The sequence below is a fragment of the Phasianus colchicus genome, chromosome 6, assembly GCF_987193195.1.
Source record: "Phasianus colchicus chromosome 6, bPhaCol1.hap1.1, whole genome shotgun sequence".
NCBI classification, from domain to species: domain Eukaryota; kingdom Metazoa; phylum Chordata; class Aves; order Galliformes; family Phasianidae; genus Phasianus; species Phasianus colchicus.
In genome coordinates this window covers 47,029,537-47,042,670 of record NC_143441.1, presented here as the reverse complement: position 1 = coordinate 47,042,670, position 13,134 = coordinate 47,029,537, and the positions used below count along the sequence as shown (strand labels likewise).

The window sequence follows — 13,134 nt, the reverse complement described above, 5'->3', positions numbered from 1 at the left end:
TGTTTTGTAGCTGAAGTGCACAGAAATAAGATTTCACCATTCCTCTGAGAGAAGGTCATCTCCACATGAATGTCCACAGATGCTCAGCTTGTGTGTTCCAGCTCTCATCCATCAGCATCCATGTACACTGCTAATTAGATGTGTGCCTCAGTTACTTTAACTGTAACACATTCAAGGCAATAAGGTGTCGTACAGCAGATATGCACATGGAAATTTCATAGAATGATAGAACCATTTGAGTTGGAAGGGACTCTTAAAGACCACAGAATCACAGAATGGCCAGGGTTGGAAGGAACATCAAGAATCATGAATCTCCAACCCCCCTGCCACATGCAGGGCCACCAACCTCCCCATTTAATACTAGACCAGGCTGCCCAGGGCCCCATCCAATCTGGCCTTGAACACCTCCAGGGATGGGGCATCCACAACCTCTCTGGGCAGCTGTTCCAGCACCTCACCACTCTCTGTGTAAAGAACTTCCCCCTGACATCCAACCTAAATCTTCTCTCCCTCAACCATTTCTCCTTGTCCTGTGTTATCTACCCTTTCAAAGAGTTGATAAGGCCATCTGGTCCAACCCCCCTGCAATGGACAGGGACACCTACAGCTCCATCAGGCACTCTGAGTCCATTGAATGTCTCCAGAGACAAAGCATCCACCACATTTCTGGGCAATCTGTGCCAGAGTTCTGCAACCCTTTTATTACAAAAAACTTCTTCCTTAAGTCCAATATAAATCTCTCCTTTTTTTAGATTGAAAACATTTTCCCTTGTCTCTTTTCAAAGACTTTCCCCTTCAAAGACAAAGCTGGTTTGCCCAGCTTCTGACAACTTGAGATGTCTGCTCTTCTGTTCCCAGTGCCCTCAACCAGCAGCACCCCACAAAGCAATATCGACAGTGCAGACGCTCCAGCATCTCCAAATGCATCTAAATCCAAACACCTCTGTTTATAAACATTTAACAGAGTCACAGAATCACAGGATGGCCAGGGTTGGAAGGGACCTCAAAGATCATGAAGCTCCAACCCCCCTGCCACATGCAGGGTCACCAACCTCCCCATTCAATACTAAGCCATTTGAAAAGAATGCATATGCAGATTGTGGCAATGAAAGGTATTTTTCCTCTTAAAAACTTTTAAATATACAATCAATTATTGTATATTTATTGTATACAATATACAATCAAAACAACTATCCACAGTGAGTCTGAACACACTGAATGCCTGCAGTAGTTGACAAACTTTAAAAGCTGCACAGGTAGAAATACATAAATAAAAAATTCTCCCACACTTGAAATGAGGGCAGCTTTTTCTCAAGTTATTTTTAAAATAAAAGAGAGTAGAAAAGGAATTTTTTTTGAAGTCTTCATCATCTGTTGTATTTGGTCACTCCATCAAATATAACTTCATATGTGTTGTGTGTCACAGTGGACTGCACTGCGTGAGTATTGGTATTAGTTTCAGTCTTTATCATCAAGAGAACAGCTGCTATTTATCTCCCCCCAAATTACTTCCTGGTATTACTTTCCATCTCAGTTCCATTACAAACCAAGCTACTGACTAATTTTCTTGTTATTTTTTGTAGAGATATTTTAAAATTTTATTTTAGCTATCAGGTGCAAGAGAATGCTTTCCCCATTCAAAGCTGAAAATACACAGGGAGTGGAAAAAGTAGAAAAATCAGCTTTTGTTTTGTAACACATATACATAAAACAGAATGGGAAGAATGGTGTCTTGAAAATCTGAAAGACAAAAGGCTAGATGTTCAAACGTAGGCACTTCAGGACTTCCTGATCTTCAAATACTGCAGGGAGAACTGATGTGCCTAACATCTTATGAAAACCTAATCTCTGAACTACCAGCATTCTTAGCACCTAATGTTTTTCTCTAGGATTAATGCTTGAACAGCATTTCAAGTGAACCTGAGTAATCTGTTATTCTAGGGTTTGGGGATCTCAGACTGTAGTCAGATGGGCATCAAAAGTGAATGAGTTACTGTGGCTTACTGCTTCACTGCTCATCTGTTTTAGCTGACAGTGCCCACTACGAAAATGAATCATGTCAGATATTGAAGAAAGCATTTTAAGACATGTTTTACTCACTATCTCAATGGGACAGGAGGATTCACGTCTGTTAATGAAGTCAAACTGGCAAAGAGCAGCTTGCTTTGCTTTGGTAAAAGTACAACAGGACAGCTGATGAATGGAGCATTACCCAAAGGTAAAACACATTCTTGCCTTCCTAAGTAACAAGGATTAGTCTTCTTCTGTGCATGCCTAAGTAAGGCATGTGTTCTCTTTTAATGAAAATCAGACTTGTTCATTTAACGGCAACTTCTGCACGCCTGCTGCTGATGCCTCCACAGGTCTGTTTCAGCAAAAGGAGCCAGAACTCTTTAAATTTATAACAAAGAAAAAAGAATTGAAGTAATTGCAGTTTTTTAATTAGTGGTATTACTTTATAAAGAAAAATGTTGGCATGTACCCTCCTGCCTCTGTATAGCTTAGAGCTGCGTACAGTCATTCTCAAGAAGATAGAAAAATAAGGAAAATGTATAATTAATCATCATCCAACTGAAAGAAACCTACTAAAGTAGTGTTTACCTTTAACATCAACTAGTTAAAATAAAAGGACAAAAAGAACAGCTGAGTAATGTTTCTTACCTCCCATTCATCTCGGATTATAAATCTTACGTTCATGAACAGTGTTGGCTCAACTTTTCAAATGGCACAAACTCTCCATTTTCCCACTGAAAATATAGAGCTGGTATTGAGCATTGAGCAGACGTAGGGTGTTAATGGAGGGAGTATCCAAGAAGAATAGTTTGAGCCCATGCTGGTATTCCCTGTCTTACAATAAGCTGGCAGAAGAAGAGAGGAATACCCAAACGGGGCAACTGGAAGAACAAGTCAATGGATTGTGGGAATGGAGACCGGATGCCCGCAAACTCTTTGGAAGGTACTCTTAGTTGAACATGACTACAGTGTACAGTGTTTATAATGCTTCAAACCCTGTTGCATTTATGGATAATGATGCAATAAACAGCTGAAGATCATTTGTGTCGAGGGATCTCTACAGCTGATGTGCCACCATCTATTCAGAAAAAAAAAACAACAACCAAACAAACCTGATTTTTCACAGCTTTTAACATCCACATGAACCACATGGAGGGACACTCATTGATGTGTCACTTTGGATGCTAGAACGTCATGTAGTTTTCCCTCATTTATCTAATCTCCTCTATGGTCTTCCTGATCAGGTGGTCAAAAGAGCCCAAACAATGTTATTTTAGAACACAGAATGACTGTCTGTAGAAATCACACTGAAATCCTTGAACTTCACACATATTTTAAAAAAGCAATTAGTTTCAGTCCTGTACTGGGATCCTTATGTGAAAAACACCATAGGAAACTTGATAGGGTTATTATTAAGGTGAACCAACTAGGTTTCAAGATCTCATGAGTGCAACTACCCGCTCTTGTACAACATGGGACAAATTGTTTAATCCCAACCATGTTTCTGAATATCAGTACTGCAAGGATAACATTTCCTCTCACACCTGCATTCTGTAACATCTTTCAAGTCTTCAAATTCTTCAGAGAGCTTGTCTCTACCAACTTCTATATCCCATATGAGCATGGATATCTAGCTCAACATTTAGCCATGTGGTCTTTCAGCGTGGCATATTGATAAGTTAAAAGCAGTTCATAGTTTACCAGCCACCACGTCAAAATGATGGAAAGGTGATACAAAAAAAGTATTACTGTTTTGCACTCTATGCATGGAATATTGTTTGTGGGTCTCAAGGTTCAAAGCTTACAGCAAAGCCCCCTTTAAGGCAAAGCTTACATACAGCACTCTGCTCTGTCCAACCTGAGGCAATACAGCAGAGAGAGATTCAGATAGCTAGGTGATGATTTCATGCTCTTATCCTTGAACTGCCTTTCCTCATGCTTCTTGATTTAGATCATACTTCCAGCACAGAAGCCCTGATTAATACTCAGTACCAGCAAATCCCCCTCTAATTAATTTATGCAGAAGGAATGACAATGCGTGATGAAAACTACAATCCAGAGGACGCAGCGCTCTACTGAGAAGCTGGCAAGCTCCCATACATATTGTGATAACACTGACTAAGCATCTTTCCTAATTTCTTCCTTGCTCTCCCTGTTTTCCATAAGCCTTGCTGGGACCACTCTGCCTCCAGTCTCATTCCCATCTGACAGTATGCTTTTGTCAGAAGTCTACATGACATGACCAAATCCAGTTTCACTTCCCAAATGAACATTACACTTTTGGGATAAGATCCAACCAACTGTGGAGTTTATCACTTGTTTGTTTGGGTAGTGGCTAAACGATATTTAGTCTCAGTCACCTTTCACATGCCCAAATGTGAGATTTCAGAAACATGAAGCTGTGTAATCTCCATCCTTACAGATTATGCAAAATGTGAAGAAACAAGATCCTGAGCAATGTACTTCATCTAACACTGCTCTCAGCAGCTGTGGACCAAAAATATGCAGAAGTCTCTTCCAACTTCAACTCTTCATGATTCTGTGAAAAACACTTGTTGGTAGATATACCTCATAAAGGCAACATCATGAAAAGCAAGGCAACACAGATGTGCTTACTGAAAACTCGATTATTTAAAGGAATATAGCAGTCCTGAATCTGAGGAAGTTTGTCAAAGGTTATGCCTAGGTGGCAAAACTAGAGTCATCATGATAATGCACAGACTGCATTCAAAATCAGTGTCATGCAGGTAACAATTCATTCTTCCCAGCATATATGTTATAGCAAATATTTATGGCATCTGTTCAGTCAATCTCATTCTTATACCTTTTCTAAGCAAAGCTTGTCTTCATTGAAATATTTCCACATGCTTGGATTCAAATCCAAAAAGAACTGCAATCATTTCAATCCTAATCAACCTCAGCAGGTATTGATTTCTCTGACGACAAAGAAAATGGGTTCCCACATTCTTCTAAAGGAATGGACAGGCATGTAGCTTCTGAAAACCAGACCTGTGCAACAGTGATTCATTACAGACCAATATGAAGTCTAGAACCAGGCAGGAAAATCCTGTGTTTTGTAGGGCTCTACTCCAGCACTCCAACCACTGTGGTAGCTTATCTTTCTTCTGCTCTCAGAAACAGGGTACTTTAGTGTCATTATTCCAGCAAGATTACCAACATGAAAACTTGACTGCAAATTGCCTGACACCTGTTGTAAATAAATGATGACAAAGGTTTCATAGAGTGGCTGATAATGTTTATAATGCACACATTTCCTCCTAATGAAACTCTAGATCTATGAATATGCTCTCCAGCAGCTTAAATTGGGTATATAGCTCAATCACCCTGCCTGGAAAAATAGATTAAGTCTTCAGCTTATGACATAGGTTCTGTTTTTTGAACAGAAGATCATCAGTTCCCTGTGTAATAATGACCAAAAGGTCTGAACAATCACAGTATGTCATATAAATGACAACAATGAAGCACAGACTGCTATGCATTTGCTATGCATCCCAGTAAGTCATGCTTACATAATGGAATTTACTGCTATGAAGATTTTGTGTGTAGTTTTATGCGAGCAATTTGTGAGACAGCATTACAGAAGCAAGCAATAAATTGATGCATTACATTACAAACCCTAAACTGCCTAAAGAATAAACACAAGAATCAGTCTGCAGCAGAAATTGTCTTTTACACCATTTCAACTCACTGCTAACACTGGAGGTATTTCAGTAGAAGCATAGCCCTGCATCACCAAACCACCAATAACATTGTATCTTTACTGATGACATCTTATATTTGTGTACACATAAGATCATTCCAGCTACATGCAAAACATACTCAAGCTACTTTTCCTTTTTGTCTTTGAGGACATACACAGCTCTCCCTCCTTGTCAAGCTCCAAGGCTTTCTCTGGTGTGTCTGCAATGCAAACAATGGTAGAAAATTGAGACAGCAGACATCTGCAACCAGATCAGGCTCTGAAAGCAGGCTAATTGTCAAAGCTTGATGAGCAGCCCAGGGTAGTGTAGTCCACAAAAGGTCTATTTTTATGCCAGACAGACATGTTCTTCACTCTTCTCGCAACCGACTCTGCTCTTTCAGTTTTCCCTATGGAAAAAGGAGCACCTTTTGATATGAATTCAGCTTTTCTTCAAAAAGCTGACAGTTTAAGAGGCACTCCATTCCACATGCATGCCCATAACGGTCTATCAACAACCATGCTGACACTGTTTTGAATTCCTGCTACTTTCTTCTTTCCTTTCCCACTAGCCATGCTGAGCCAGCACAGGGGCACATCAACCAACTTTTATGACTACACACACATCATTAACACAACCATTGTTTAACCCTGTCTTCAAGGCTAAATTCTGCTTTGAGTCACCTCTGAGCAGCTCCCTTGAAAGCAATATGGTACCCATGTGAAATTGGGTGTAACATGGACCTTGCAGATCTTGAGCAAGGTAGTGGAACCTCTCATCCTGTGTTAATATGGGCACACAGTAACCACAAGATGCTACTGGAAATGATTCAAGAGAAGGAAAGAATGCATTGGGTTTCCTGATATTCTTAGACTGGCATATGAGAAAAGGAACTGACAGCTATTTAGCTGAGCTTTTGGGAACAGACTCACTGGGGCAGACATAACATGGTGTCGTGTCACCTGGGTTCCAAAAAATAGCATGACTGACCTTCCATTTTACATATTAAAACTGAACTAACACTTAACAACATGAATTCTCTTTGGCAAAGGACTACAAAATCATGAACTCACCTTCAGAAGACCTTTGCTTACTCCTGATCCCTCCAGGAGGGTGACACTTCCTTCTATTTCAGTAATTGCCAATACAAGCATGGTCTGAATAACATTCCCAGGAACCAAGTTTCAATATCTACATTTCTGTAAGGTTTCTTCTACATTCACAACTTATCCCAACTATGAAATTCACTTCTTTCCTCTGAGCTCAGACCTCACAGGGCTCTTAGGGATAAATAATGGAAGGAGGATGAGATAATCTAGGAGTAGAGCTCCCATCAGAAATGGGATGTTTTAAAGAAGCAGTACTTTTCATTGAGATGATGACCACTTTGTGTTATGCTTTAAAACTAAAAACACTAACAGCTTCTTTAATTACAGTGGCAACTATTTTGATTGCAAACAGGAATCCTTTATTCTTCAGATAGACTCAAAGTGCAGTCTCAAAGCTCCTAAGCAAATATCTGTTGCCTTCTTCAGATGTTTAATATGTCAGCCCTTTAGGAAGGAGTCCAAACGTAAACTTCAAGGCCACAAAAGCTCAGGACAACTCAGAGTCTGCCTGTGAAAGCAAGAAGGAGGACAGCTGCAGATTTAATTCTAGGGAAACATTTCTCTCTCCTCTTTGTCTCCATCTCCCTCCACCTCCTCTTCACAAGAAAAGAAACACCTTTTCTTCATTCTTTGATCACATCGAAAGCCGATTCCTTCAACTTCTTTGAAAGAGCCGACCACCTTACTTCTCATCTGCAGCTTTCTAAAGCATTCCTTAGACTTACGTGCAATTCTCACCAGCCCAACCAATCACCAGGAGACAAGACTCACCCTGTAAAAACTGTCACTGAACAAAATCATTTCAGAGTGACTTATTAGGCATGCAGTCAGTAATGACTTCGCAAGCATGGCAAGCAAGATGGAGAGGCAAAGCCTGAGCCAACACGAGCTGTCAGAACATCACTGTAACTTCTCATGTTAGAAAATATTAAGCCATCTGATGTTTCAGCCTGGCATTCCAACATAATAACAGGCCTGGAAACAGCAATCAATTTGCAAATTGAGGAATCTGCTCAGAAATATAGCAGATGACAAAGAAATATGCAAGAGTGTACAGAAACGCTTGTGTGACATTGATAATAAAGGTCTTCCAGAGCCTCCTTGTAGTGCATTGCTTTGTTGTCAAGACTGAAGTATCTGAGACAATGGCCACATCACTGGACTGAAAGAAGATGCTTTCACATTTATGTTCAGATGTTATTTTTGTCCTTATTGTGAAAAAAAAGCTCTTGGTTTCTTTGCATAAAATGTCACCTTGTGACATATTTGGGTACAAACCAAGGAAGTGCCAAAGCTCTGCAATTCTCACCTGCCAGGAGCAGCAGGTGCTTGGAGCTTGCCATGGTGAGGCTCTTGAGATGTATTCTGCTCTCAGCCACAATAGTGTAAACACCACAGAACTTTGTTGGCACTGACTGAACTATCCCAGCTGTAATAGAAAGCAAGCAAGAGCAGAATCTCTCCTTTTTATAGCAACATGGGATTAGAATGATAATATTAACATCAGAACAGATCGATTTTGCAAGATGACAAAAGAACATGCTGATCTCACTATGGTGAGCTCCTTCCTACTCAGTAGACAATTGTATCCCATCTTAGAGTTCTTAAAATGTTCAAAGCAATGTGGAAGCATTATCTTCTAATAGCTTAAAAAGGAATTCTATAATGCTAATGCCTTTCTTCATCTGAAAGATGTGATACATCTAGAGAGCAAGGAGTTGTATCCAAATCTGTAGCGGATTTCAATGGCAATGGATCAGAAATTTCCACTTAGGCATTTCTAAATTCAAAGCTTCAAAATACACTGCTGGGAAAGGCAGAGGTCATATTATGGTCCATCCGAATCTGTAGTTGGTAGTTGTGCATTTGCAAAGAAAACAACAAAGGAACTAAAAAGTTGTTCAATCAGTCCAGCACTTCAGGAAATACTTCCCTGCCTTGCCACCAGAACACTGAGTCCCCCACTTTACTCTTGGTTACCAAATGACAAGTAGAGAAGACTCAACTAGCAGAAACTTAGAGGTCTACCGCTATTCCCAGAAGCAAAGCCTGGGCACCACTGACTTGTCCCAAAGGAGATTCAACACAGAAAGAAAGCAAAAATAGACTGGTTTATACTTTTTTTTATAATATTGTGATGCCCTTGCTCAAGAAGGATGTACCTGAGAAATGTCCTGGGGTGCTGCAAGACACAAAACCAGCTTTCTTAAATTGGTATTTTTTCCCATTGTCAGAGGCCAACCAAAAAAAAAATAAGATTGCGTGGGAGAGGGATGGAAAACATACAAGTTCTTATTTCAGACGTGCCTACTATTCCTACAATTCCACAAGCCCAAACGCAGTGCATTTTGCATTATTCACCTTTCTTTTTCACAGTATTTGTCATCGCTTTCAAAGTCAGAATTTCTACAGGGTTAATAAAGATGCTTTAGGACAGCCTGCATCACAACAGCACCTTTCTGTCTTGCTGCAACTGACTCCTCTCTCTCTTCCTGTTCAGACCTTTCCCATTTCTAATTTGAAGATCTCAATGAGCAGGAATTACATGTCTCAGCAATAAACACGATCTCACAGCAAAACAAAGAAGAGGATGAACAAAATAAAAATTACTGTCTGGTGAAAGCTTCCTTGACAACTACAGCTACACTGACAGGCGCCGCTGAAATAACAGGAATGATGCTTCAAAACAACAGCCAAGAAAACGTTATGAAAGAGAAAAAAAAACAGTCTAAATGGATCTTTTCAAATGCAGATTCCACTGTCAAATGATGAGAATGACAAAAATGTTCTTTCTTACAGCACAGTCACACTTAAACTGCCAGATAACAGAAAACCACCAAAAAGGAAGGTACTACCTATAAGGATCTGGGCCCAATAGCTCACTTTGGGAATGATAAAATAATGCAGAATGGAACAGAAGGATCACATTTGGAGGACAGGAAGGAGGGATGGAAGGCTTGTTACCAAGTCTTGAACTGCTCTCAACTGGGTGAACAATAAAACTCATGTGGGCTTCGGTGCAATATCAGGCTTGTGTCTGAGTAACCACCACTAGCTAAATGACAAACTGGAGAGCAAAGAAATGAAACCATAAAGTAACATGAAAAATTAAGGTCCAGGACTAACGATGTTCATCCAAGACAGAGCTGAAGTAACACTTGTGAAGAAATATGCCTATAGGCTTAAGGAACCTCACTGCGAAGTACTACATGACAAAGATCAATGCTCAAAAACTCCCATCACAAACATACAGCAGCAGCACATTAGACCCATCTCTCCCAGCACTGAGTGCACTCAAACAGAGCAGCAGAAATTTGGCTTAGGCTCCTGGGCTTGCATTCGTCTCTAGAGAAAAACGAAATCTGCAGAAGAGCCATGAGTTGTTCCTCCATCTTATTCCATACGCTTAAGATCTAATGCACTTCTTTTCACTTCTTGTTTCTCTCTAAAAGAAAGGAAAAACTTACAAATATGTTTTTGCTCCTTAGTGTCCTGGCAGACACATGTGCAGGACTGTTTCCCACTTTTATATGATGAAATTAAATGAAAAAAATATATTCAACAAAGAAACAGAGTGCACAGAAAAAGATATCAGACATTTCTTGCAAGAAGCACTGGAAGCAAAACCATGTACTAAGAATAAAACAACTAAATAGATAACAAGAAGGCCCTGATAGTAAAATAATAACAAAAGCAAGCAAACAACAAAAAAGCAATAATCAAAAGGGATGTAAACTCTGCAGGCTCACATAATGAGGCAGCCTCTGAGTACTCATTGGGAACAGAAACTTCTAGTCTGAGATTATTTGGTACATATATAGTACAGATTCTTGCATGTTTCCTTACTGTGTGAACATACAACCCAAAACCGAGTTGGGGCACGAGTGCATGGCTCACTTCTCTGTTCCAGCGTGGCCATACAACTGCTCCTGACTCTTCAGCAACAAACACATCGTGTGGGACAAAATCAAAGAGAGCTCTGGGTCCTCGTGCCGGGGGAGATTCAGATGTGGATTGGATCTGAGACACGGAACCGTTGGATAAAATGCACTCCGTCAACCACAAGGCACGGACACTTTCCAGATCCACAAGTGAGGATGCTGGGATCAACACCCCCACCTCCAGACCGCGGTACCCGCAGCAGAAACACCGTTCCGTGCCTCCAGCCCCGTGTCAGGAAAAACAACGCCGTTGGCTGCCAAGGGGAGGGAGAGCAGAGAGCCACTTACGGGGATGTGCACTCGCAGCACGAGCTTCTTCTGGCTGGAGCCTCTCCTGCCGCTGCCGGATGAGTCCTTCTTCTTGGTGTCCATGGCAGTGCTGCCCATCCCGGCCCGGAGAGGTGGGCTCTCTTCCACTTATCCCCACCGTCCCATCGGCCGCAGTCACTCCGTGCTCTTTAATTTCTTTTTTCTTTTTTTTTTTTTTTTAATGGTCTTAGGAAATAAGGGGGGGGGTGGAAGAAGCAGGGGGGAAGGGGAGGAGTTTCTGCAGCTCCAGCCTTTAATCCAGCAGCGAGGTGTCAGGGGTCCCTTCTGCAGCGAGAGATGCCCTTAGCAGCGCTGCTCGCTTTGCTTCTCACCCTTCCGCCCTTTCAAAAGTATCCGGAGTGTCCTTGGGGGGGGGGGGGGCGGGAAGGGGGTAAGGTAAGAAAGTTTTCTTCCCTTCTCTCGCGCTCTCCTTAAAAGAAATTAACTCCTACATGATTAATGATAATAATAATTAAATACAAATCCAAAGGGCCGAGGTCGGAGGGCTGCGTAAGGCGGGCTGCCGGGCCCGGGCCGCTCCGCACGGAGCTCCGCGGAGCCCAGCGCCGAGCTGAGGCGGGCGGGAGGAGGTGCCCGGGCGCTACCGAAAGCCTCGGGCGGCTCCACAGGAAGTGCAGAGAGAGCGAAAAGCCCAACTTTCCTCCGGCAGCCCCTCCGCGTGAGCGAGGAACGGGGCTCTGCCCGGGAAGCCGCGCCAGGAGGGCCCCGCTCCGCTCCGCTCCCGGACGGCATTTTCCCACTCCTGCCCGCCCCAGAATCCTGCCGACGTGAAAGGCAGCCGAGGGATAGGGGCAGATCGCACCCTTCAGGCAAACGATTTTCGTGTTACAGAGTATCGAGAAACGAAAGGGGTTGCAAAGGCGCTGCACCGTGGCGATGCTCCGCTCTCAGGGCTGAACTCTGGGCAGCAAATGCAAGCGCGAGGTCTCTGCCTTAAAACAGCCCTTGGCTTTCATCTGCTTAGGGACGAGCATTCCGGATCAGACTACAAGTTTTGGTTATAAAAGTGGCTCTTCTCCCCTTAGCAACCTCCTTCCCACATTACGGGTGTCCATAGTCGGCAATCACACCCAGTCTGCCCTGCAGCTGCCCCACATCTTTGCTCACATCGTTTAAACGCAGATTTTTGCTGGGTTCAAAGCTGTGCATCCATGTGTTCACAGAACGTACGCTGTAATCACTGCGAACAAACCTCAGGAGATCCTAAAATAACATGATTTATAAGTAGTGGGGATGAGGGAGCAGTGTTTTCCATAGAATTCTCCTTATCCCCTGAGAAAAATTGAAATGCGATGGCTATCTCTTGGAGAAACATACAGCTCAGATTTATTTTCCTTCTCATGGAAGTCTCAGGAATTAGCAGATACAAATTCAGGTGTACGATCTGCAGTCATCACTCTAAAATCATACAGGTAAAGATATGAAGACTCTTCTTTAATGCTTAGAGAAGCAGTGGGTGCCCTACCCCTGGAGGGCTCAGGGTTGGGCTGAATGGGGCCCTGGGCAGCCTGAGCTGGTGGGGGGCAGCTCTGCCCACAGCAGGGGGTTGGGACTGGATGGGCATTAAGGTCCCTTCCAACCCAACTCATTCTATGATTCTGTGACATGTAACTGTCCCATACATCCCTACAGAATGCTATGGAAGGAAGCAGACCCAGAAATGAAACTGCTGGGTAACAATGTCACCAGATCCCCAGTAAGGCATCATGGTTTTGCTCTTCATATTGTTTTAAACTTGGGAGGCAAATGTGGACATCTCATGGACAAGCAATATTGTGATTGCTATGAGAATTCACATTATTTTTCCCATGTTCAATCCTGTCCATCCGGCTGCCAACAGCCACATTTTCAGAGATGCAGGTATTTAAATTACTGATTTCACAGACTAATGGGCACCTAAATATCTTTGAATATATGACCCTAAGTACTTAAAGGTTTTGACCATCCTCAGAGGCAGACAGTAGAAGAGGATCACAAACACACCAGCCATGTCTTTCCTTTCCATAGCACAGTGCAAGTGCTCCTCATTAACAAGCCCTA

General features: G+C 42.3%; 1 protein-coding gene across 2 annotated transcripts in view; it reads right to left on the bottom strand.

The window, feature by feature from the left end:
- Positions 1 to 11,667, bottom strand: part of PRKAG2 (protein kinase AMP-activated non-catalytic subunit gamma 2) — a 189,874-nt gene extending 178,207 nt beyond the window's left edge. The window contains exon 1 of one of the 2 annotated variants that reach the window (XM_031607884.2): positions 11,053 to 11,667. In XM_031607884.2, the coding sequence (XP_031463744.1) occupies positions 11,053 to 11,151 (99 nt within the window). In that variant the 5' untranslated portion in view covers positions 11,152 to 11,667. The remainder of the gene's footprint in view (positions 1 to 11,052) is intronic. The other variant, XM_090143168.1, reaches the window with a different exon arrangement.
- Between the last annotated feature and the right edge of the window lie 1,467 nt (positions 11,668 to 13,134).